Genomic DNA, 23,169 nt, shown 5'->3' with positions numbered 1-23,169 from the left:
TATAATTTTAGCCTTCAAACAAAATCGGCCTGCATTCTATTGACTGGAAGGTGAGTTCAGCTTTTGAATTCTGCTGTCCCCATTGTGGTGGGTTTCTGTCTGTGTCGCAGCTCCCAAGTGACTAATCACCGCGATGGCAGTGACCCTCCCACCTCACTCCGTTTTCTAGGGGCTGGGCCACGGGATGGCCATTTACTCTCGCAGACTTGTGAGCGTGTGGGTGTGTGTGGCGCAAATGTTTCCCTCTGACAATATGCAGAAGTGTTACCTTGGAAGCCGCTTTCTTCATCAGCTCCAAAGCAAGCCGTCTGTTCTTTTTCACTCCTTGACCCTAAACAATGATAAACAGCGATGAGCATAAAGAAAATAAATGCAGAGCGCCTTCAGAAACATCTTGGAGGTGTATCAGTGCTCCACATAAAATACTTAAAAAAGAAAACACAAGCCTTCTTCATTAAAAGCCTTATCTTCAACGTTTCTACATGCAGAGCTCATCTACCATCCTCCTCCTCATCATCACTATGATTTTGCTTGTACGTGTGGTTCAGGGCCAGCAGATCTCAGCTTGGCAGCTCCGTGTTCCTACAAACCCCCCATCATCACCGAGGGGATGGCATTCCTGTGAATTTGACAGAAGCCCTGAAGAAGAGTGAAATGAGTTTGGTCATCCTGGATGTGTTTCCTGCAGATGGCCTCATTTGCGAGTCTGATGTCACACTTGATCTGCAATGGACAGCCAGAAGCTACTGGGCTATACCTTGCAGCCTTCCCAGGTCCTCTTGGGAGTCCAGACCAGCTCAGGAGCCAGACGGGAAGGGGATAGGACCCCTTGGCCTCCATCGCCTCAGATGTTGACAGAAACGGACAAGGTTCCTCCTGCAAAATGAAGCTTTTCCAGCAGAAGTGGTTTGAGCACCGCCACAGAGAGAAATGGCTCTGTGGTCCTTGCTACAAGAGAGGAACTTTGTGGATCACACTGAGAGGTGGGGAGGATGGCATGGAGGAGCAGCAGGTCTGAGGGTAGGGCAAGAGAGGGCCTCATGGTCTCTCTCACCATAGGACTGACAATAAAGGTGGTGGTCAAGGCCAGCTGGATGAAAACCATCGGCGCTACCAAACTCACCAAGCGTCTGTGTTGACAAATACATGGCATGTGCCCCATGAAGTCTTCCTGGTCATAGATGAAACAGTTGATGGCATAACATGTGATATAATTTTGGAGTGGAGTGGGGGGCTTTGCAAGGAACATAGCTTTTAACTCTACTGAAGACGGCACAAGCAAACATCCCTGTGTTAGTTTAAGTGTGCCCAGCACTGTGTTGCTGTATCTCATCCTCACCACAAGCCTGGGAAGATGCTGCTAGTGTTCCCTTCTGAGCCCTTGCCCAGGGTCTCACAGTGAGTGAGACGCAGAGGCAGGATTTGAACCCAAGCAGATGGGCTCCACGCTCCAAGTTCATAAGTAGCACACTCTCTTTCTTCCCAGGCGTTCCCATTCTGTGCTGAGAACGTATAATGACTCATAACCTCCTTATAGAAACTGTGCAGGATGTGTTTGTCTCTGTATTTTTCAGGACCCCAAATAAAATTGTGAGTCCAACTAAAAGTCAAATTATACACACCAAGTTTCTCCAAGCCTTGAAGTTACCTACTTAATGAAACTGATGAGCTGAAGCAAAGTTGGAAGATGAAAATGTTTTTTCAGAAATGCAACATTACTTCATTTAATCGAGAGGAAGAAGAAAGGAAAAAGGACATGGAGGCTACTTGGAATAACTGGATGGGGCCATGGGACAACCTTTTTGGACTTCTGGAAAATCGTCAGAAAGAACAAGATGACAGAATGTTAGAACCTGGTAGAACTCGAGGTTTATCTTTATCAACTTCTTTGCTTTGAAGGAATAAAACAGGAGGATGACTTTACCCAAAGCCTCACAGTTAGATCTGCGACTAGAATTCAGGTATTCTGATTACTAAGTGCTAAACATTTTCCAGAATATTTGTTATGGAAACCAAAGTGGGATAATTTCTTGCACAAAGCCTCTGCACTAGGCCCAAATCTGAGTTGTCCTGGAAGTTGTTAAGTGAGAGAAATGTAAAGTCCTGGTACATAGTAAGTGCTCAGTAATGTCCACTGGGTGAGTTCATGGAAAACAGCTGCTACAGTAAATGTCAAAGTGCTATCCTCGTGTCATGAAGAGGGGACGGCTTGGACTGTCTTGGACAAGCCATAGTCACCATGGCACCATCATACGACACGCGAATGCCCGCACGGAGCTCCAGAGCACATGGTTGTTCTTCACATTTTGGAAGGTCATCTTCTGCATGGGACTCCTTCACATGGAACACACTTAAAGGGACCTTCTGACCACAGGTAATATCTTCCCGTTACTGAAATACCAATAAGGGGCTTTCACCCCCCTGAAGGATTCTTCGTTAGAATGCAGGAAAACCAAAAATCTTTAAGGTTGGGAAAGCAGACATTGCATCACCTCCAGAGTCATTTATTACTGTATTTTCCTCTTCCTCGAGATGGTGAGCTCCTGGTGGGCAGAAGTAACGTCTGATTCATGATTATCTTCTCTGAGCCTTGACAGGGGCCAGCCTCAGGTCTGGCGGACAGTGCCTCTCTGTGCCTGCCCTCCCCACCAGTGCACATGCCCCTTGAGGTCGGGGACACGGCACACACATCCATCTGTCCCTCCCTCTGGCACAGTGTGTGGCATTTGGTCAGCCCGGAATGGGTGTTTATTGAATAAACACATGGATGCATCAGCATATGGCTAGGAGTCAAACCATTTCTATGTTGACTTGACAACTGAAAAAGGAAAAGTCCAGACCCTAAATTAGGAAACTGTATGGTATGATCCAATAGGTTTTAAGTTGTTAGAGGATTAAAAATGTAGCAAAGCCATGAATCAGTGAGGGGTCACAGCTGTGGTTCTGAAGATGGACCTGGCCACGTGACTCCATGCCCTCCTTTGAAGACACTCGCTATCTGAGGGCAGCTGCTTTCTTTGGGCATGACATGGGGCCCAGGGGCTTCCACACCGAGACCAAAAGATTTTTGCTTTTCCAAGGCTGGTGAGTTGATGTCTTGTGTTTGGGGGTGCAGAACACAGATTCTGAAGCCATAGTGCCGGGATCTCAGTCCCAGATCTCTAAAATATACCAATTGTGTGACCTTGAGCAAGTTAAAAATCCTTTCTCTACCTCGATTACCACATATATATACAAACAGCAATCCTAATGCCTCCCGTGTGTAAATCAGGTAATACGTGCTCTATCAGTGCAAACTAGGAAAATTTCCTGTTAGACAGTATATTACATTTCTCGAAGCCCATTCATTATGTTACCTCATTCAGTCTCTGGTCATCACCATTTCCCCATGAGATCAAGTAACTCCAAGGACACCAAGCTGATGACTGTGGAGGAGGGACCTGAATTCCATTCTCTGCCTCCTGGGCGAATGCTCTTTCAACCCATCCCCTGTTTTCCTATGGCTTAAAACAAGATCTTTGTTTTTGACCGACCAGACTGTTGGGAGCCAGCCCAAAGGGGCACTTGGGTTAAGCTGTAATTCAATGACAACTTGCAGTACCTCTAGAGGCTGGTTGGCCATTTTTTCCAATCCATAAAATAGGGGTGCTTCCTCTAGACCGTTCTTGCAAAAGCAAAGAGAATTCAGGTGCCAAACACAAGACTAATGATTAAAAATGAGACCAGGGGGCTATTTCTGACTCTGCCTTTTCAGAAAATATCCTTTTCCATCAAGAGTGACCGAAGCATATACTGAATTTCTCCAATTGCAGACTCCTTGTTTGCCTGCACACCTATGGGAAACTGCTCCGGAAGCCTGATAAGAATTGCATAATTTCAGCCCAAATTGAGGGACTCTTACCTTGAACAACACAATGGCATAGTCGTATATTAACGCAGGGTCCTCAGTCTCCAGGGCGCCTTTGGCGTACCACTCGATCGCTGCCTCAGGATTCTTGGCCACGCCTTGCTGGCCCCAGAACAGCATCTGGGCCAATCGTTGCTTCAAGACAGTAGCAAATTGAGAATAATTACTTTCCTGTGTAATGCTTAACATAAGGCTTTAAAAGGTGAAAGGACAAACCCAGTTCAAAATGTTTTCATATCAAGAACCAGGAATTAGGCAGACACATGACCTCTTCCAACTGGAGGCTAGAGCCCTGAAAGGTGAACTTGTGCAAATACAAGTCCTTAGCCCCAGTGGGAAACAATGCATGTCTGGACGTGAACGTGAATCAGTCTACTGCACCCAGGGCCAGAGTCGGATGGAACCTGGTCAACAATGACTGTCTCCTCTCTTCAAAGCACCTTTCTTTTGGAAGGTACATGCTGTCCCCTTAGCCTCATGAGTGGCTTGGAGGTGTGTGCACATCCATATCAGAAGGTACTCATCTCCTCCCACCCCAGCATTTGTCCACATGGTTCATTCCACCGTGACACTCAAGACTGGGAGTTCTCTGGGGATCAGAACCTCACGATGTGATTTGTCTGCCTTTCTCCCTTTGGCCCCCACTCAGCAAAGCTCCGTAGAAGGTCGTGGAAGCTACACAACAAAGATTTGCTGAACAAGGACAGGAAAGTTCATCCAAGCCCTGGAGCACCTGGGAAATGACTGTGACCAAGGCATTTCCAGAACCAGGCACTGGAATTCCTTCCCGAGCTAGAAAGACTGCAGGCTAGGGCCGGACGCCCAAGAAGGGAGCCGGAGAAATGTTTGTTAACATTCTGGCCCCATTCTGGACCCTCGTGGTCTTTCTTCCTTTCTGCTGCTTCTTCTATTTCCTTTTCTTTCTACCCCAACTCAAGGACTTACAACTTCCAGCAAAGTATCTCCTGACAATGCTAGGAAGGTCAGCACTAAAGGGTCTCTGAAATGCTTGCTTGCCAATGCACTTGTCTTTTCTGTCTTCTTTCTTTTTCCCATCTCTGGGCTTCTGCCTGCTTAGCAGACCCAGAGGCCCTTCCCCACACTGTATGCTCATTAGGCGCTCTGTAGGCTCATTAGGCGCTCGAAGCAAAAGCTAAGGCCATTCTTCAGGAAGCTTTCTCCCTCCCGGTTCAGTCTGCCTAAGCTGCTTCCCATCAAGGGCTTCTCTTCATAGTGCAGTCAAGGCAAGAAGTCAGAAAGAAAAAGTTCTCCCAGCTTTCGGCCCTTCCTGGTACCTCCGAAAAGTCCATCCAAGAAACGAGACATGCTCAAGAGCCAAGGTTGGTCCGTGGGTCATGCTTCACCTGATTTCTGTTACTCCTCTAGCTGGATTCATGGCTTCTTCTTGATACCCATCTAATCGCTCCTGCACCCCAAGATGCTTCTTTTTTATTTCTATCAGTGCCCTAAAGTGTCTGATGGTAGTCTTTAGGACAGATTACAAACCTTGCAGCTCTCTCTCCTTCTGGGTGCAGACTTCAGACTACACCGAAGTCAAGAGAGACCACGTGACTTACGCTGGCCGGTAAAATGTGAGAGATGGCTTGTGCCACTTCTGAGCAGAATCCTGCTGCCGTGGCTATGGGAGCCTGTGTTGCAGTGACGCCCCCGTTAGCTCCACGGGGAGGGGTCTACGAGAGCACAGCACATGCTCACCCCAACAGACAGGTAGCGGGAGTAAGAAACTAACCCACGTTGCTTTAAACCAGTAAGGTTTGTTTCTTTGTTTTTGTTTTTGTTTTTTACTGTGGCAGAACCTGGGCTATTATAATCGATAGGCTTTCCAAAGCAGTGGACCACATTTTTACCTGAGCTGCCGCATTGCCTCGGGTGGCTTCATGCTTCAACCACATAAAGACATCTCCATCCTCTTTGGTCTGTACCTTGAGCGTTTCATCATCCTTCAGTCTAATTGTCTCAACATACGCCTGGAAAGGAAGGAAGGAAGGGGGGACAGGGAGGGAGGGAAAAAGGAAGGAGAAGAAAGGAGAGGGAGAAGGGAAATGTCCAAATGACTTGGGCATGCAAGAGCCAGGATGTTATTCTTAAACTAGCAATTGCTCAAGTAAAAACTATACGAGTAATTGAAATATGAGGTGTGCTCACGATGCCACGAGATCAGATTCTTCTGAAATGAATGTATCACATCACATCTATCCAAATGGGCATTTTTGTTCCTATCAAAGCATTTCCCCTGGGAGGGCAAAATTTCCTCCACTTCTGCTTCTGCTGCTCAAGCTTGTTCAGAAGACCACTTTCACGCTACTGATTTCAGAGCCAGATTACACACAGCATCAAAAAGGGTAAATCAATATTTTCTAAGTATAACCTTGGGTTTTTTTTTTGTTTTGTTTTTTTGTTTTTTATCCCAAAGTGTTATTATCCTGCATGACTAACCCTTTTTATTTAGCGGGCTCAGCTTCAAATGTCTTTTGGCTATTTCCAAAAATTAAATCTACCCTGGAAAAAAAGAGGGCATGTTCACTCTAAGGATGCGAGCAAGAATGTGCTAGAGGCTCTAAGGATGAACCCAAAGGGAGAGTTCACAAAATGTTTTGAATTGGCACACAGCCTCCAAGGTATCCGACTCCTCTGAAGAAAATCAGACTCATTTTGATGTGTAAATTTTGGCTGTTTATCAAGAGACCAGTTCTGTTGTTTCACGGTCTCTCCTTACACATAATGAACTCTATTTAACAATGCCATGAGGGGTACTGGAACGGGCTTCCCACACCCTGCACATGCCACGGGCAGATGGTGAAAAAAATTGGATCTGCATGAGTTTGGGAAAGAAGCCTCAGAGGACAAGGAGCCAGGCCTGATTTCCCTTCTGACCCTCTTTGTTTGTTAGTTAAGAAACGTCCTTATATTCACAAACTCTGGCCTGCAGCCCCATTCCTGAAACTGGCAGGTCCCTTCTTGGGGCAAGGGGGCGGGGTGGGAGCTGGAAAGTGGGGACGGTGCTGGAGCTCAGCCCCCAGCAGGTGTCACATCCTGCTCAGTGTCTCACCTGGGGAGGCCACCAAGTGAAGAGTAACAGTTCGAATAATGACACCCACTACCTTTTACTGAAACCATCTCTGTGCCGGATATTTAAAATTTTTATTTCTCACTTCATCCTCACCAAAGGCTGCGACCCAAATATTACTGTCCTCGATTTATAGGCAAAGAAACTGAGGCCCCAAAGGTGAAACCATGAGCTCATGGTCCCTTTGTAGGGCAGGCACAGAAGCCAGGCTGGCTTAACTTCAAAGACAGAGTGCTTTCAGGCTCACCATAGTGTTGCCCTCTAGCAAGAAAGCCCTAGAATCCACTCTGTCTCCTTGACTCTGACAAGGGTGTGGCCAATGAGCTGGCGTTTCAGCTCCAACTCCATGGGACACTCTACTATCTGTGATGAACCTGGAACTGGGCTGAAGCTTGAGTTATTCAAATAATGGAATTCCCAGCTAGAATTCTTTTTTTAACAGGAGAACTTGGGTATTTTGATTTTTGGTTGTTTTTCTTCTCCTCATTTTGTTTCTTTCTCTTTAACTTTTGTCACTCATCTATCCCGATAAGATATATCACTGATGTTTCACTGAGGATATATCACTGTTCTAAATGCTTTGCCCAAGACTGGCTCATTGACTCTTTGCAACCTTATAAGAATATCACTGCCAATATTCCCATTTCTCTGATGTAGAAACTGAGGCTCAGAAGTTAAGTAACTCATCCGAGATCATATATTTAGTTCTTCAAACTTAGGAGTCAAACTCGGGCTGGCCAGCAGTGGGGCTCACGGGCCTCACCACCAGTGAAGGGCTCATACATCTGAGAGGAAGCAAATGGTAGACTGTTCCGTTGTCTTCCCGGAGACATAGTGAATTCAATGTTCCGTTGTCTTCCCGGAGACATAGTGAATTCAAACAGTGTCATGAGGAGGGTCTGGGCAAAGGTCATGTTTATGGGGGATTCTGGGGCAGCTGGGCATAATTCTGAAGAAGAAGGAACACTTCTGTCCTTTGTATCACTGTCCCCTGGCCCAGCCCCTTCTACTCATCTGGGTCGTGCCATCAAGCTTTGCAGCAGGACGGGGCCATCAAGAGCACAAGCTTTCACATCAGACCAAGGGGAACTCTAACTCACCACTAACTACCCATGGGCCTTGGGCCACTAACTTTACTGAGCCGAGATTCAGTCTCTGCATCCACAAAACGGAGCTTAGCATGGTACTTGTTATATCAAAAGCATTCAACCTATCAGCCATTATTTTTTATAATATTTTTTATAATATAATTTTTATATTAAAATATATTTTATATTTTTTTATAATGTCAGCCATTATTTTTTTATAATAGAAAGGCCTAGGTTCAAACTGAGGCCCCATGACTCATTTGCTGTGTGACCTTGCGCAGTTCTTTAGCTTCTCTGAGTCTCTCAGTTGCCTGCTCTGTAAAATGGGAGCTGACCTCATAGGGCTGCATGAGGATCAAACGAGATGGTATACACAGAGCTTCGCAGAGCGGATGGCATATGCTAAGCTCTCAGCAATGGAACTCATCATTTGTTAGGTCCTTAGTTCACCCTAACACGTCAAAGGCTGACAGCAGTTCAGAACATCCACCCTCCTGTGGACTTTGTGGTTCTGTGCAGCTCTCGGCCTTCCATTGTGGGGACGGTCTCTCTAGAGAATGTTATGCTTTAGAAGATGGAAGAAACAGAATCTGAGGAGGGGGCGGTGGGGTCGGAAACATTTCAGAGAGCTCATACCTTGGGCTGGGCTCCACTAAGCGCACGTCATGTGGACCCACTTACTCAAGCTACAGTGACTGCATGAGATGCGCACCATCGTGGCACCCACCTGACGGGTGAAAAGCTATACGGAGACAGTGGTGAGGAAAACTATCTGAGATTTCACACCCAGTGAACTGCAGACCTGGGACCCAAACGAGGCAAAACTGGTTCTGGGGCCACACCTTAATGGTCTGCCACTCCCAGGCAGCTGGTTGCTCTCCGTGGTGCTGGGGTCCCTATGGCTTCTCCTTGGTGCTGGAATCACTATGGTGGCCACTAGAGCCACATCAGAGCCACATGCCTGGGGCCTTCTGTGAAAGCCCACTGCCTACAAGGACATCCAATGAAGGAACAACCACAACAAACAAGCAATGCATGGTGGTTCATTCATTCGAACCATGTTTTGTGACCGGAGAATGATGCTTCAGATGGAGACATCCCAAGCCAGGGAGAAGCTGTGCTGGGCAGAGTGACGGGGTGAGGAGTGGGGGCCAGAGCTGGGTAGAGGCGGCCAGGGACCGAGAGGCCCCACGCTGACCAGTGCCGGGATTTCTGCGGCTTCTGAGGGGTTCTGTTTGTTGCTGTGTTATAAATCAAGGTCTCTAGAATGAATATTTCAGATCCCGGCCTGCTGAACAGGTCAGAGGGGGCCCACTGTCTGGAGACCGTGCTGTCCTCAGAGCCCCCACATCCGGTGTCAGAGGAGACGCCACACTGCCCGTCCCCCTGCTTTACACTCACTCCCTCTGCTCAGCCTGCCGGCTACAAGGGCCGTGCTCACACCGTATCAGCTGTCTGCCATTGGGCACAAGGCAGGGCAGATAGGAAGGTAGGGAGGGGTTGGGGAGGGCAAGGGAAGTGGTGGAGACAGGAAGAGAGGAGGAGAGAGAAATAAAAAAGAGACAGAGCAAGGGAAATGTGTGAGAGAGAAGTGGGAGGGAGAGACAGACAGAGACAGAGATAGACTTGATAGAGAGAAAGGAAGACAGGGCAGGAATTTGAAAACCTCGACTTTGCAACTGGGTAGCTTGCATTTTCCCGAGCCCCTGTATTCTCCGGAGTTGCGAGATACAACGGCTTAGCCAGATCCCCCTCCACCCCACCCTCCAGGGACTCAGGAGCCTACACTTAAACTGCCTGCCTTCGCTACTTCCCACAAGCCCGGTGGGAACCGCCAGTCAGAACCTGCCTCTCGGGATGTTTAAAGTCAGCTATCATGCCTGGCTCCCAAGAAGGGGTGTGTGTTTTCTTTGTTAAAATTTAACATTTTAGAGATTTTTATTCAAGTAAGAATGGAGTGATATCAGCTGTAAGGATAAGTACCCCAGATTCCCAACCAGGGGACAGAAAGGCTCCAAGTGAGAGGGGCCTAGAGCTCCTGGTGCTTGTGGTCCACTGAACACTGGTGGCATCAAATAGCATCAGAGAGTCAACAGGACAGTGTAATGACTCCACGTTTGTCACTGGATGCACCCACACTCTTACCCCATCTACTGTCCCATCGGCAAACCCATGGGTGTGTCAAGCACAGCGCTGGACATTGGGGTTTCAGATATGAACAGACAAGGAGCCTGTGTCAGGGAGCCTATAGTCTCCTGGGGAAGTCAGCTCTGTGACCCTGTCCTTAGCACCCATCCTAAAGGCAATCACGGGGGTATACCCAGGTACCATGTTCCCCCCATAACAGGACATCTGAAGGAGGAGGTGATGTCTGAGTCCAGGGTTCAAGTAGGGGGGTCAGCAGGCAGGAAAAGGGGAGCGAGTGTGGAAAAGCAAACCAGGCAGAGGAGACCACACCAGGCCAGGAGGTGTGAGCAGCAGCCTGTGGCCAAAAGTATGGTGTCACCAGAGTAGACAGGCTGAGCAGGGATTACTGACAGCTGAGGCTGGAGAAACAGAAGGCAGATCAGGGAAAGCCTCCTATGCCAAGCGACCAGCTGAGCTGAGATCTTGTGGGTCAGCACTTCTCAACTCCGGCTGCACATTACGAGCATCTGAGCTTCTTAAATATGCTTGAACCACACAGGCTTGAACCTACAAGTCTGTATTTTTTTCAATAAATACAGTATTATGAATATCTGTTCTTTATTATTTTCTTAATAACACTTTTTGTCTAGCTCACCTTATTGTCAGAATACAGCATATAATACACATATACAAAAGATGTTTATGCTATCTGTAAGGCTCTGGTCAACAGTAGGCTATCAAAGTTCAGGGAAGTCAAAGTTATACGTGGACTTTTAAATATTTTTATAAAATTTTAAGTATTTTAAATAAACCATATTTTAAATATGTGGGGGCATCAGGGTCCCTAACCCTTACATTGTTCAAAGGTCAAACTAATACACATACACATACACACATATGCCCCGGCCTCTCCAGTCTGCCACTTCAAGACCACGGGGTGAAGCCTGAGCCGAGCTATTCTTTAAACCCCCAGGTAAATTGATGTGCCACCAGGTTGAGACCCTCGACTGTGGACAGCCTGCTTTGGCCTCAATGAGAAGAGAATGGATGGGACAAGTCCAGTGACAGAAAGACCAGTCAGGATGTGGATTGATTTGCTGTGGCCACCACAACAAAACACCCCAGACCGGGCAGCATAAACCACAGACATTTATTTTCTCAAAGTTCTAGAGGCTAGATGTCCAAGATCAAGATATTAGCAGGTTTAGTTTCTTTTAAGGCCTCTCTCCTTACCATGCAGATGGCTACCTTTCCACTGTGTCCTCCTGTGGTCATCCTGCTCTTTTATCTGTGCCCTACTCCCTTCTTGTAAGGACACCAGCCATATTACCCCAGCCTCCCCCTGCAATGATTCCATTTCAACTGAGTTACCTCCTTAAAGCCTTTACCTCCAAGGAGAGTCACATTCTGAGGTACTGGGGGTTAGGGCTTCAACGGGGATGGGAAAGGGTGGACACGATTCAGCCCAGACCAGGGGGTTGTCCAGTGGCTCAGGGCAGAGATGATGAGGGCCAAATGTCACCTGGGGCAGCAGGATTGGGGATCAGAGAGAAATGGGCAGGTAAAGGTAGGAGGACTGTAACTGATGGGATGATGGGGGACAGGGCGGCTCCTTGGCTGCCAGCACCACGGACAGTGGTGTCACCCATGGAGGAGTTTTGGGGGACAGAGAGGGGAGGTGGCGTGTTGCTGTCACAGTGTGTTATGATTGCAGATGGGGGATCAATTCTTTCTTACGTAAGAAAGAAAATCTCAGCTGGAGAAGAAGGTCTGAGTGTCATCAGTATGTGGAAGGCAGTTGACACCAGGGATGTGGATGAGACCCCTGCCCCTCTAGCAGGTGCACAGTGAGGAAGCTAGGGACCAAACCCAGTGGACCAAACCCAGTGGACCAAATTCCCAGGAGCAGTGAGAATGAAAGAAACTCATTTGCGATTAAGACACAAAAACAAACAAAACCTAGCTGCTTCATTCTCTTTCACCGGAGGCAGAGTCCTGCTAAATCATGTCACCATGATGCGGATTATGAATAAAGAAGATGAAATGATGTAAACCACAAGTTACATAAAAGAGAAAATGAAGCAAGAATTAAGGAAGGAGTTACTGACGAATCCTTGGTTTGTTAATTAGAGGTCTGGCTTTCCGTATCTCCTCATTTGTTACGTGCTGCTGGTGGATTAATAGATTTCTCAACAAAAGGACATTTAAATCAATGTATGACACCTGCTTAAATTCTCAAGAAGCCATTAATTACACATTCTTAAGAAAATGAGTGAGGATACAACTCTCCTAACTGTGTAATTCTTATCTGTGATTCTTAATCACACGACTTTCAGCTGCAAGATGGACCTCCTCTATTCATCTTCCCTGGTTCTGACCAATTAAACATTTTCTTTCATAATCGTAACATTGCATGTGCCAAATCTTCAAAAGAAAAGGAGCTTGTTAGCAACATGCCATTCCCCATTGCTAATTTATGCTGAATTAGAATTCTTAAAAGTATAATGTATACATAGAGGACATTATTAACACATTTAGGCTGAGTAGAATAACCACACTATGATTTTGTGGCTCTTTTTTTTGTACAGATTTTTTTTTTTTTCAGAATAATTCCTTTCTAAAGAACAACAACAACAACTTTATGGATTCATAAATTAATTCCTGTCAAACTGAGGTCCAATTTTTCACGTAGCTTATATACACTGAGGGAATACAAACAATAATGACAAGATTATGTGAGTTTATTCAGTAGAAATCACCATTTTCTGATGGAATTAGAATGGCTCTATAGATGGTCATTTGGTGTTTCATAGTTCGACTCAATTTTAATGGTCACTGACAGCATATACCTTTGAGTCATTTATTTTGAAACCATACGGTGGCCACTGTAGATTTCATTATTTCCTTTCTAGGTGCCATCCACTCCCAATCATCAAAGTGCAAATTTGCTGCATTATGGATTTCTGAGTGCAATCCAAGGGCAGCACTGGGGACCAGTGAGTAGACAATTTCCCAGTTAGCCACTGAGGCTAAAGTTCCACGATCCTCACCTAGCCGGGCATATCCCCTGGGCTCACCAAACAGAAGCAGGGGCAATCAAGAGTTTATGGCCACCACTGGGGCCAAATACAGCCATGCAGCTTATGTACTATTTACAGTGCACAAACCCAGGTTTCCCATTTGCTCATATATTTTCCCTGGCAGAGACTATACGAGCAAATCCTGAAATATTTACTATCTGGCCCCTTACAGAGAAAAAATTGCCAACTCCTGGTAGAGGTGGCTTGCATTTCCTCTCAACTTGACCACCTCAAAGGCTATGACCATCAAAACCTCTTAAATCCTTCCTGGATAAAGAGCATACATACAAATACTTTTCAAGAAGCCAACCTCGCCATAGTGTACTCCCACGGAATGCAGACCTGCCTCAAGTAGAGGCAGCTTTCCTTGAATTCTTACACCAGCACTTCTGCTTACACCCTTTTATTCATGGTCCTCAAAACAAACCATCAGTCGATCCAATGTAACATGTTATGTATTTTTTGGCAGATGTGAGTCACAGATATCTTGGCCCAATGAGTCAATAAGATTTGGAAGCTTACGGAACTAAAGGCTAGAGTTAGGTAACCTTAATCTGGCTGAGGCAGGCTTCAAATATCACCTGTCAGTCACCTGGAAGCACTGAGCTAACAAGGCTCATACGATGGGGACAGATATTTCTCAAGGTGCCCAGCCCTGGGAACATAGCTGGGGATGGAGCTTGCTTCCTTACACCAGACCCTGCTTGCTGGCTGCACATTGATGGGAGCCCTTGGCTTACTGCCCCTGCTCAATTTGACCCAATCCCTAATATCTCCAGACCCACCCCCTTATAAGGTCTTGGAACAAAGAAAAGGTGTCTATGTTTCTGGTACACATTTTTTGCAAAATTGAAATCTGTCCAGGGCCAAATCTATTCTTCCCATGGTGGTTCTTTGGCTCATGAAGAGCTTTTCATGCATGGGTGTAGGAATATTCCTGCATCCAGCCTAAGAACACAGCCAGGAAATATGAATTGGAGAGTGCAAGATAGCTTTTCTCTCCATTCAATTATGCGCATCCTCTGAAGACCTGAAAATGAGCCGGCCACAGGTGCAGACGCTGTATAAAATTGTTCAGGAAGCCCCCATAAACAGGGCTATAACCATCTCCACCCACTTCTTTATCTTACCTGATCTCCCTGTAGTGTATGCTGGTCAAGGGGTGTCTTCGTGGCAATGTTGCTGTAGTAGGCATAGGACAGCTCCCAGTCCAGGGGGTAATTGTCAATACCCTGGTAGTGTTTGTATCCAAGATTCATTGAAGACAGCCTCTCACTACCCTGGCCTCCTACCAAACTGTACAACATGCCCTGTTAGGAAGAAATTTACCAAGTGTTCACAGGATTGTAGAAAAGGTCATAAAATCCTCACACTTAAATGTCATCTGGCCCTATTCCTATATATGAACCTAGTCATTCCAGAAACAGGTTAACAGGCCTTTAAAAATATTTTTTAGGAAAGAAACCACAGCAACTTTCTAATGGTTTACAAATTCTAGCTCTCTGTCCTTCTTAATGCTTAATATTATGATTCCTTGACTTTGGCCCTTCCCTCCATGAAAACAGGGATTGTCCCCTGATTTCTCTCATAGAATCTTTTTGTGTATCTGTCAACTGTTCTAAGGATTCCTGGTCCTCTTCACCTACCTCACCTACGGCAGATGATATGAATAGTGGCCATGTCCTAACCTTACACTCTCAGAATGTTAGTGTTGAGAAGGGTCTTTGGAGGTCAGCTGGTCTAACAGCCTCATTGCATAGTAGAGGAAAGAGGGGAGAGAGAGACTTGAAGTCATGTGTCTATGGCCCACCAGCCACTTTGTGAAAGAGACAAGGCTACAATCTTCTTCACTCTTCTACCTTTGTGGGGGACTGCTTGGGGACTCAGGAAAGCATCCCATCAGTCACAACCTCCAATAAGCCAGAGACATACAAAAAGCAGTCACATAGAAGGAACATGGAACTCCCTGGGCAGATTTAAACAACATAAATTTCTTCAAATCCAAGAAGAACAATCCTGTGTGCAGAATTGAAAACGTAAAGTAATCAGGAACCACTTGCAGCACTTATATAAATGGGATCGCAAATGTGGCAAATGGCGTAATTAATTGGGTCTCAGAACCACAAAGGAAACAGTCTGCTATGGCTTTTGAATTGATGGTAGAAGGCTGGTGGTCCTTGCTTAGAGGTCCAAATGACTTCACTTAGCTCACTAAGCTATCCAGTCATGCTGGATAATGGTCCTACAGCCAAAAGAGTTAAGTAGTTAGAAGAACTGGGTGAGAGGCCCCTATTCTTGAAGGAGTGCCCCAACTCTTCCTTAGAGTACATCGTCGTATCCCCCAGCTTGTGTCCAGAAAGAAAGAGCCCTTTCTCACTCTCTGAAAGAAGAAGATCCTGTACTTTACGGAGCTCTAGGATGTTTTTCTTGAGTGTCAAGATTTTTAAAGGACTCCACGGAGCATGAACAGGTCCATCTTCCACCTGGGGTATGAGAGCATTACTCTGCAAATATAATGCGGGTGACTGATGTTCCTGGAACCCATGAAATACTCTACCTGCAGCTGATCCCGAGGCACATTTAATCCAGTTTCATAAAAGACTGCGAGGTAGTAGGATGCTTTATGGTATCCACAGCAGCTAGAATCCATCAGAAAGGGGACTACAGAGCTAATTTGGTGAAGACCATCAACACTGGAGAGTCTCTTTACAGCCTTCTCAAATATCCTCCCGCCGATTTCTAATACAGATTCATTCTGGTTCTTTGGCACTGTAAATAACCACAATTCACAGCACACACAATTAATTACCATGGGATCGACGTGGCTTTAGAAAGAAGAGGGAAAAGCCAATTAAACCACCTGAGTTATTAATATGGCTTGTTCTGCAGAGCCTTGAAATATACCACCTTCCAGGGAGGTAAATGAAACCCTTCGGGGATGCCACGGTGTCATTCTGCAAATAGCTTTTCCTTTGGCACTGAATGACAGCCTAGTATCCTGGGAAAAAGGATATGCCTTATATATAGCTGAGAAAGAGCCTCCAGAGAGTAATTTACTCAGTGTAACTCACCACCAAATCAGGACCACTGAAAGTTCCAGAGAGACTTTTTTTTCTCTCTGAGACTCTCGGAAGAAGAACGTGTTTTACCTCAGAAATAGTTCCTAGGTGCTGCTCTAAAGAGTTGAGCAAACGAAACTTATTTTGAGGTGCTTTCTTATCTTTTCCCTCCAGCTTTTCTTGAGGGTTTCTAAATACAACGAAAGGAATGAGTCAACTTTTATGGAGGGCTTACAAAATGCCAAATACTGGATTAGGTGTCTTATGTAAATTATGTCATGTAATCTGAACAATTTTATGAGGTAGGACTATTATTAGTGTCCTCACTTTTCCAATTAGGAGTTTGAAGCCTGGAGACATCAACTAACCTGTCCGACATTACAAAACCCAGCCAGTGGCTGAGCCCAATTTTGAGTTCAGCTTTGCGAGGCACGAAAGCCGTTCCTACTTACTCTGCTGCACCGACTTGCTGATGAATAGGCAACCAGATGTCTTAATAAGTACCTTACCAATATGGGTAGATCCTTCTCTATGCAACTGCCTTCAGCTGTACGATATTTCCTTTCACCTAACCATCCCATAAATCTGATAAGCATTTAAGCCCAAACCAGCAAGTTATATGGCCTTATAACGTAAGGGTGACAGTCTTCCAAAGTATGTCTACACCATTCATCTCTCTCGTTCCTTAATTTAGGCAACAAATGTTTACTTTCTATTCTTTGTATCTATTAGATGATATGTTACAAAGGACCATATAGGATTGTATAGATATTATTTAGGTTTAAAGAGACATGATCAACTTATTTAAGACTAAAATTGCATCTGCCTAAAAGTTGTTATGTCCAACATGTTTCTTTTCTTTTCTTCATTCTATCCAAAATAAAAATGTTACTAATAACTTTTAGGAGGCAACAAGAGACCCATTCTATCAGCACTCAACTAAGGAGTAAACAGCGATGAATCTCCAATGTGGGAAAACTGAAATGGGCAGGTCTGAGATTGGATTTACTTAAGGGCAAGTCCCTCGCAGAGTCCATGCTAAAAACAGAGGCCATTGGGATCCAAGGATGATACTGCAAAAGCCAAGCCATTGGCTACGAGCTGGTGCCAGTCCTTTTGAGCACACAAGAGGGCTGGCTGCCCCCTGAGTGGGGGACACGTGCTTCCACCTGCTGAGCTGCGGGAAAGGAGCCCACCCCTGCCCAAACCAAGGCAGTCTCATCTCCTGGCTCCTGGAACTCCTCACCCCAGCCATCTACTAGATTCCAAAAAGCAACAGCGGGGTCTGCTTTTACTCTCTCGATCCCAAGCAATAGCTGCTTGCTGAACATGAAAAAATGACCTCACTGAACAAATGGAATTTACTTCTCTTTCTGTATTTTTTAATCCCTAAAGAAATAGCTGCTTGTTTATGAAAAAAAAAAATCAAACAATACAGATTTGTATAAAATAAAATCAGAAGTGCCCTCTCTCCCGATCCCTCTTTAATAGTGAAGACAAGCATTGTTAAAGGCTTGGTGTGTATGCTTCCAGAATTTTCCCTTTGCACAGACTAAAACTCATATACACAACTATCTGTATTGATACACATGCCTTTTCTTTCCAAAAGCTTCTATAATTCTGACCCTCAACTTTCTTGTTTAAATTAACCATGTTTCATGAGTATTTGTCTGCGGCTATTAGAAGCCCATTCTTTCTAAAGCTTTGCTAGTATTGCATTCTGTAGCAGTGCTGTGTCCCCAGCCAGTTCTCTATTTTTAGACCCTTGGGTTGCTTCCAGTGAGTTTGCTATAACCAACAACGTGGCAGTGAACATCCTTGAACATTTCCCTCTGCTCATCTGTTGGGATATATCTGAATAATAACACCCTTTTCCACCAGGAGTCTGGGGATCTCATTTTGGATTTTCCCTTTGAATAGTTGAGAGAATTCCATTCTACCCAACCATTAGGCAGGATAAGAACCTTCTCCACTGGATTTGTTATGCACTGCAGCACTCAGATGAAGTTGCAAAATAAATCCTACTCCTACCTATTCATACATTTACTTTTAAATAGGTACTCATCTCAGATGCACCTCTGTGCAAATTCTGAGCAAAGCAACATTAACATTTTGTTAATGATTCATTCCCCCTCACCTGCTCTGCCAAACACCTAACCAAGATGATCAGTTTTGCCTGAGTACCCGCAGACACGAGCTTTGTGGGCTCAGAGGAGAGAGGAGACTTCAAACCAAATGAAGCTCCAAATGAAACACTTGCCCCAGCTGACCCCTGGCACAGAACCCCAGAAATCATTAGCAAGAGTGCGCAGGTAGCCGGGATTGCTGGAGAACAGGGAGCAAAAGGGGAATCCTTCACCAAACTCAAAGCCTTAGCACAAAAAACCTGCAGACTGTAAGCGAAGCAGATTGAAAAGGCTTCATTATTTCTTTTGCATATTAAAACTTCTAACTCCTCCCCCAAATACTACCAATCAGTATTTCCTCTGCAGAATCTAAACAAGTTTCTGCAAAAAAAAAAAAAAAAAAAAAAGTCTAAAGTCAAACTGCTGTTTTTGCACATTCTTTAAAGTTCAAGTTCCAACTGCATCAGAAAAGCAAAGCCACGCTACCAGTGGTGAATAAACTGGCAATTTCAAAATTAGTTTAATGAAATTGTTAATTTCACCCATCTGGTTTAGCATATGCATATTTTTTTTCTAGACGATCTGTAACTAAAAAACATGCTTGTTTATGGAGATGAACGGGCATACTGAAACAAACACACACACAATAGAAGAAGGAGCCACAGTCCCATTTTCTGGCTTCCTGCCCCAGAAGCTAAGAAACAAGAGCCCAGCACCCCAACTCCTTAACCCTTCCTATTTCCCCAGGAGTGCGGCATTGTTTTGCTCAGTTTTTTTTTTTTTTTTTTCTACACCAATACCAATACCATACGGCGGCCATGGGCAGGCTCATCATTAACGGAGGCAAAAAGCAGAAAACAAGAAGGTGGGCCCTTGCTGGGGAGCTGGAGTGGGCATCTGATGGAGCATTCGGGAGAGAGGCAGACTCCTTCCTCGTGAGAGGGATGGGGGCATCAATAGGAAAGTCATTTTTAGCCTCAAGCTTCCAAAAGGTGGAACACATCCAAAGTGCATGTTGGAGAGGGAAGAGGAAGTGAAAGGAGAAAATGTCATGTAACCAGAAAAGGAAGTTCTCACCCAGTTTACTCGGTAAGAAAAAAAAAACAGCATATTCTTCATCTGTATCCTGATCCCATGAGCCCCAGAGCCCCAAGGAAGAGGCTTATTTCTCAAAAGTAAACTGCTTGGGGAGCTTGGGTGGTTCGGTGGGCTGGGCTTCGGATTCTTGATTTTGGACTGAGGTCATGATCTCAGAGTCCTGAGATGGAGTCTTTGGTCCACACTCATCGGGGAGTCAGGGAGTCTGTGTCTCTCCCCCTGCGCACCCCCACCCCCACCGCCAGCCCCTCCAGTTCTCTTTCCCTAAAATAAATAAATCTTAAAAAAAAAAAAAAAAAGTAAACTGCTTGTATTCTTCTGTATGCAAGTTTTCCAGGTTTGTCCCCATAATTTCCCTCCCTCCTTTCTCCATCTCCTCCTCCCCCAGGGCTGCCCTCACAGGTCCTCTGGGCAGGAACAGCGTGGCCCTCTCTGTTTTCTTCTTTGTGCTTCTGTGTATTTGTTTTAAAAAACGATAATGTATGCTTTCTTAAATAAAAATAAAGATGAGGGTTTTTCAATGAACGGCACTGAAAATAGCTCTTAAAGGACACGGTATCCTGGTGTTATTAAGAAACATTACTGTATGTCTACCATTTCCGTGCTCTGCATTTTAGTGTTTCCAAATATACATTGCAATTGTTGGGGAAAATAGGAACAGTCAAAAGCAAACCAGTTAAGGCCAGCATCCCCTTGGCATATTGCGTGGGACCTCCTCTTGCTCGGCACTCAGCACTCCTAAGCCTGGGGCAAAGCAGGCCAGTCCGGAACAAATACAAAAGGAGCAAGATGCAGATGGCATCAGCCTGGGAGGCGAGCCCACCTCAGACCCGGCCTCCTCCCGAGACCTATTTGCTGGCAGACCTTGGACTTCCTGTAACCACAGCTCGTGGGTTCAGAGCTGTCCAGAACCAAGGGAGGGAAGGGAGTAAACAGTTCTGGCCTCAGGGCAGATGTCCACAGGGGCCTGCTGGCCAGCTCACCTGGCCCACCCACCTGTCCCTCCCTGCCTTGGCACCCCACCTGCAACTCAGTCTTTGCAGCTTTCCTCCTTCCTTCCTACCCAAACCAGCTCTCTGGCTTTGAGCCCCACATCCACTCCCATCCCCGCATCCCCGCAGCCTCTTACCAACAATCCCACATCCCCACCATCTCTCCTCCCTGGATGTTGGAGCCCCACTCAAAGGGTTTTGGAATTCTAAGGGTTCCATTTTGACGAGGGAGTTGCAACAGGAGAGTAAAAGAAATAGCCAGCACACCTCTTAAATAATGAAAAAGCATACACCCTAGAATCCTACTATCCTAGCATTGGAAAAAGCCCAAATGCTAATAGGGCAATTTCTATGCTCTAACAGCAGCCATTTTCCTAAAGAATTGGAGGTTCCCCAGGAAATGACACAGAGGGTGGCCAATCAGAAGTCCTGAAGTCTTGAACATGGGGTCTCCTGTTGGATGCCACCCAGAGTCTGGACTGCTGTGGATCTGGGGACAGAATGGCACAGGAGAATTTCCGTGCCAAGCCAGGAAATCAAGATGCAGAGCAGTGGCTCTGGAATGCCGGGAGGCAGGAAGGGTTTCTGCCACATCTATATGCATGGCAGCTGAGTGCCCCGAGGAGCGCTGCCATCTTTAATTCAAAGGTATGCCTACTCTGGGAGACAAGGAACACATCCTGTGATTCTTCAGAGTGGGAACCACCAGTGGGGACAGCTGCATTTTATACAAGGTTAGCACATCAGCTGTCAACATTTAAGAAGCCTCCCTCCTCCGCAACCCCTGGCACTTGGCAGAGAGTTCTGTGTGGGCTGGAGTAGTTCTTTCATTATGGTTGCCCTGGGGCCCACCACAGTGCTGGAGGGATCCAATGCATGGGTGCCAAACTGGGTTTGCACAAACCTTGCTTGGGGCTGTCTTACATCCGGGCACCTGTCTACTTCAGCAATTCAATAACAGACATATGAAAGTGAGAACCGCAAGGGCTACATTTGGGGAATTCTTTTGTAATGGGTGTGCCTAAGAAGGATTCTGGGCTATTTTTATTGATGGGGAGAAATTGGAAAGCAGCTTGCTGGCCGACCTGGGAAAGAGAACTGTATTTGCAGAGGTGTCTCAGAGCCAGGACAGCAGCTCCTAAGAGAGAACAGGCTGAAGAAGTGTGCAAGAAGTGAGAAAAATGTAGAAGGAAAATGAATAAGCCCAGAGACCTCAATCTGTCTGGATTCGTGTCATGGCTTGGCCAGCGTAGACCTTGAACCTGTCAACTAGTCAACTAGTCAACTAGTCAAATTTCTCATCCAGTCAGTGATTCACTGACCCAACGAAGACATTTTTAGTACTGAAAATGAGATCACTTACTCATTTGGAGTGCATTCAGTCACTCAACAAATACTTATTGAGGGACTTCAAAGAAAACATAGATCCCATTCCTGTCTTTGAAGACTTAGAAGCTCCACTGTGGAACCAGGCAATTCCACAATTATAATGCAGTAGGACAGGTCCTGTGAAGATAATATCTACAAAATGGCAAGGGGAGCATGGGAGGAAAAGTTATCCACGCCTGGGGACCCAGAAAAGGTGGTGTGAGGGGGCGGTATTTGAGTTGGGACTTGAAAACTATTTGTAGGTTAGCTGAGGAATGCAGGTGGATGAAGTATGCTCTTGGAGGGGAAGGGTACAGAAATGTGCTGTGTAGGGTCATACAGAAGAAGGATCGATAACTAAGCACCTAACACAGCTAGCACTACCACTGCAGACACTGTGGACTGGAAGTAGAAGTGGGAGACTTACACTACTTGTGTTCCCCTCATAAGCGTGTGATTACCTGAGTGATAGAGACACAAACAGGATCCAATAGTTACAACTCAAGGTAGAGTGAGATGAGCTCTATTCAGGCGACCTTATCCCTCATGGTCATATATATCGGTGCTTCTCTGTCCATGAAGCTCTCTCATAGCCTTATGTCATTTAGGAGGGCATCATCCTTAATCACCATTGAACCAAACTTGCCCCAGTACATAAATAACAAACATAAATTACATCTCACACCCACGAGGATGGCCAATTCTCAAAAAAGCAGAAAATAACATGTGTTGGCAAGGAAGGAGAGAAATGGGAACCCTTGTGTGCTGTTGGTGGGAATGTAAAATGGTGTAGCCGCTACAAAGAAGAGTATGAAGATTCTTCAAAAAATGAAACACAGGATTACCATATGATCCAGTAATCCACCTCTGAGTCTGTAGCCAAAGGAATTGAAAGCTCAGTCTGGAATAGCAGCTCTATTCACAACAGCAGACACGCAGAAGCAACCCAAGTGTCCATCGACAGATTAACAAAATGTGGTACCTACAAATGATGGAATGCTGTTCAGTCTTAAAAAGGAAGGAGATACACGCCACAACAATCTCGATGGCCTGATGCCACGTGAAATAAGCCAGTCACAAGAAGACCAATACTGGATGAGTCCACGTCTATGAGGTATCTAGAATAGGCAAGTTCATGGAGACAGAAAGTAGAAGAGTGGTTATCAGGAGCTGTGGGGGGGGGGGATGAGCTTGTTTAATGGGCACAGTTTCAGTTTTACAAGGTGAGAATGTTCT

General features: G+C 45.7%; 1 protein-coding gene across 6 annotated transcripts in view; it reads right to left on the bottom strand.

Annotated features, from left to right (window-relative positions):
• SEL1L3 (SEL1L family member 3) overlaps positions 1-23,169 on the bottom strand; it is a 142,307-nt gene that overhangs the window by 74,428 nt on the left and 44,710 nt on the right. For all 6 annotated transcript variants that reach the window (XR_014310623.1, XM_082726748.1, XM_082726750.1 and 3 more), the window contains exons 10-14: positions 15,848-16,059; positions 14,421-14,600; positions 5,776-5,895; positions 3,902-4,042; positions 269-331 (exon numbers count right to left, since the gene is read on the bottom strand). Coding sequence is in view for 5 of the 6 variants with exons in the window: in XM_082726748.1 (XP_082582874.1) it covers positions 269-331; positions 3,902-4,042; positions 5,776-5,895; positions 14,421-14,600; positions 15,848-16,059 (716 nt within the window). In the remaining variant the exon portion in view is untranslated. The remainder of the gene's footprint in view (positions 1-268; positions 332-3,901; positions 4,043-5,775; positions 5,896-14,420; positions 14,601-15,847; positions 16,060-23,169) is intronic.

Source organism: Mustela nivalis (genome assembly GCF_964662115.1).
Source record: "Mustela nivalis genome assembly, chromosome: 4".
In the NCBI taxonomy this organism is placed as follows: domain Eukaryota; kingdom Metazoa; phylum Chordata; class Mammalia; order Carnivora; family Mustelidae; genus Mustela; species Mustela nivalis.
This window is presented reverse-complemented; position numbering and strand designations above follow the sequence as displayed.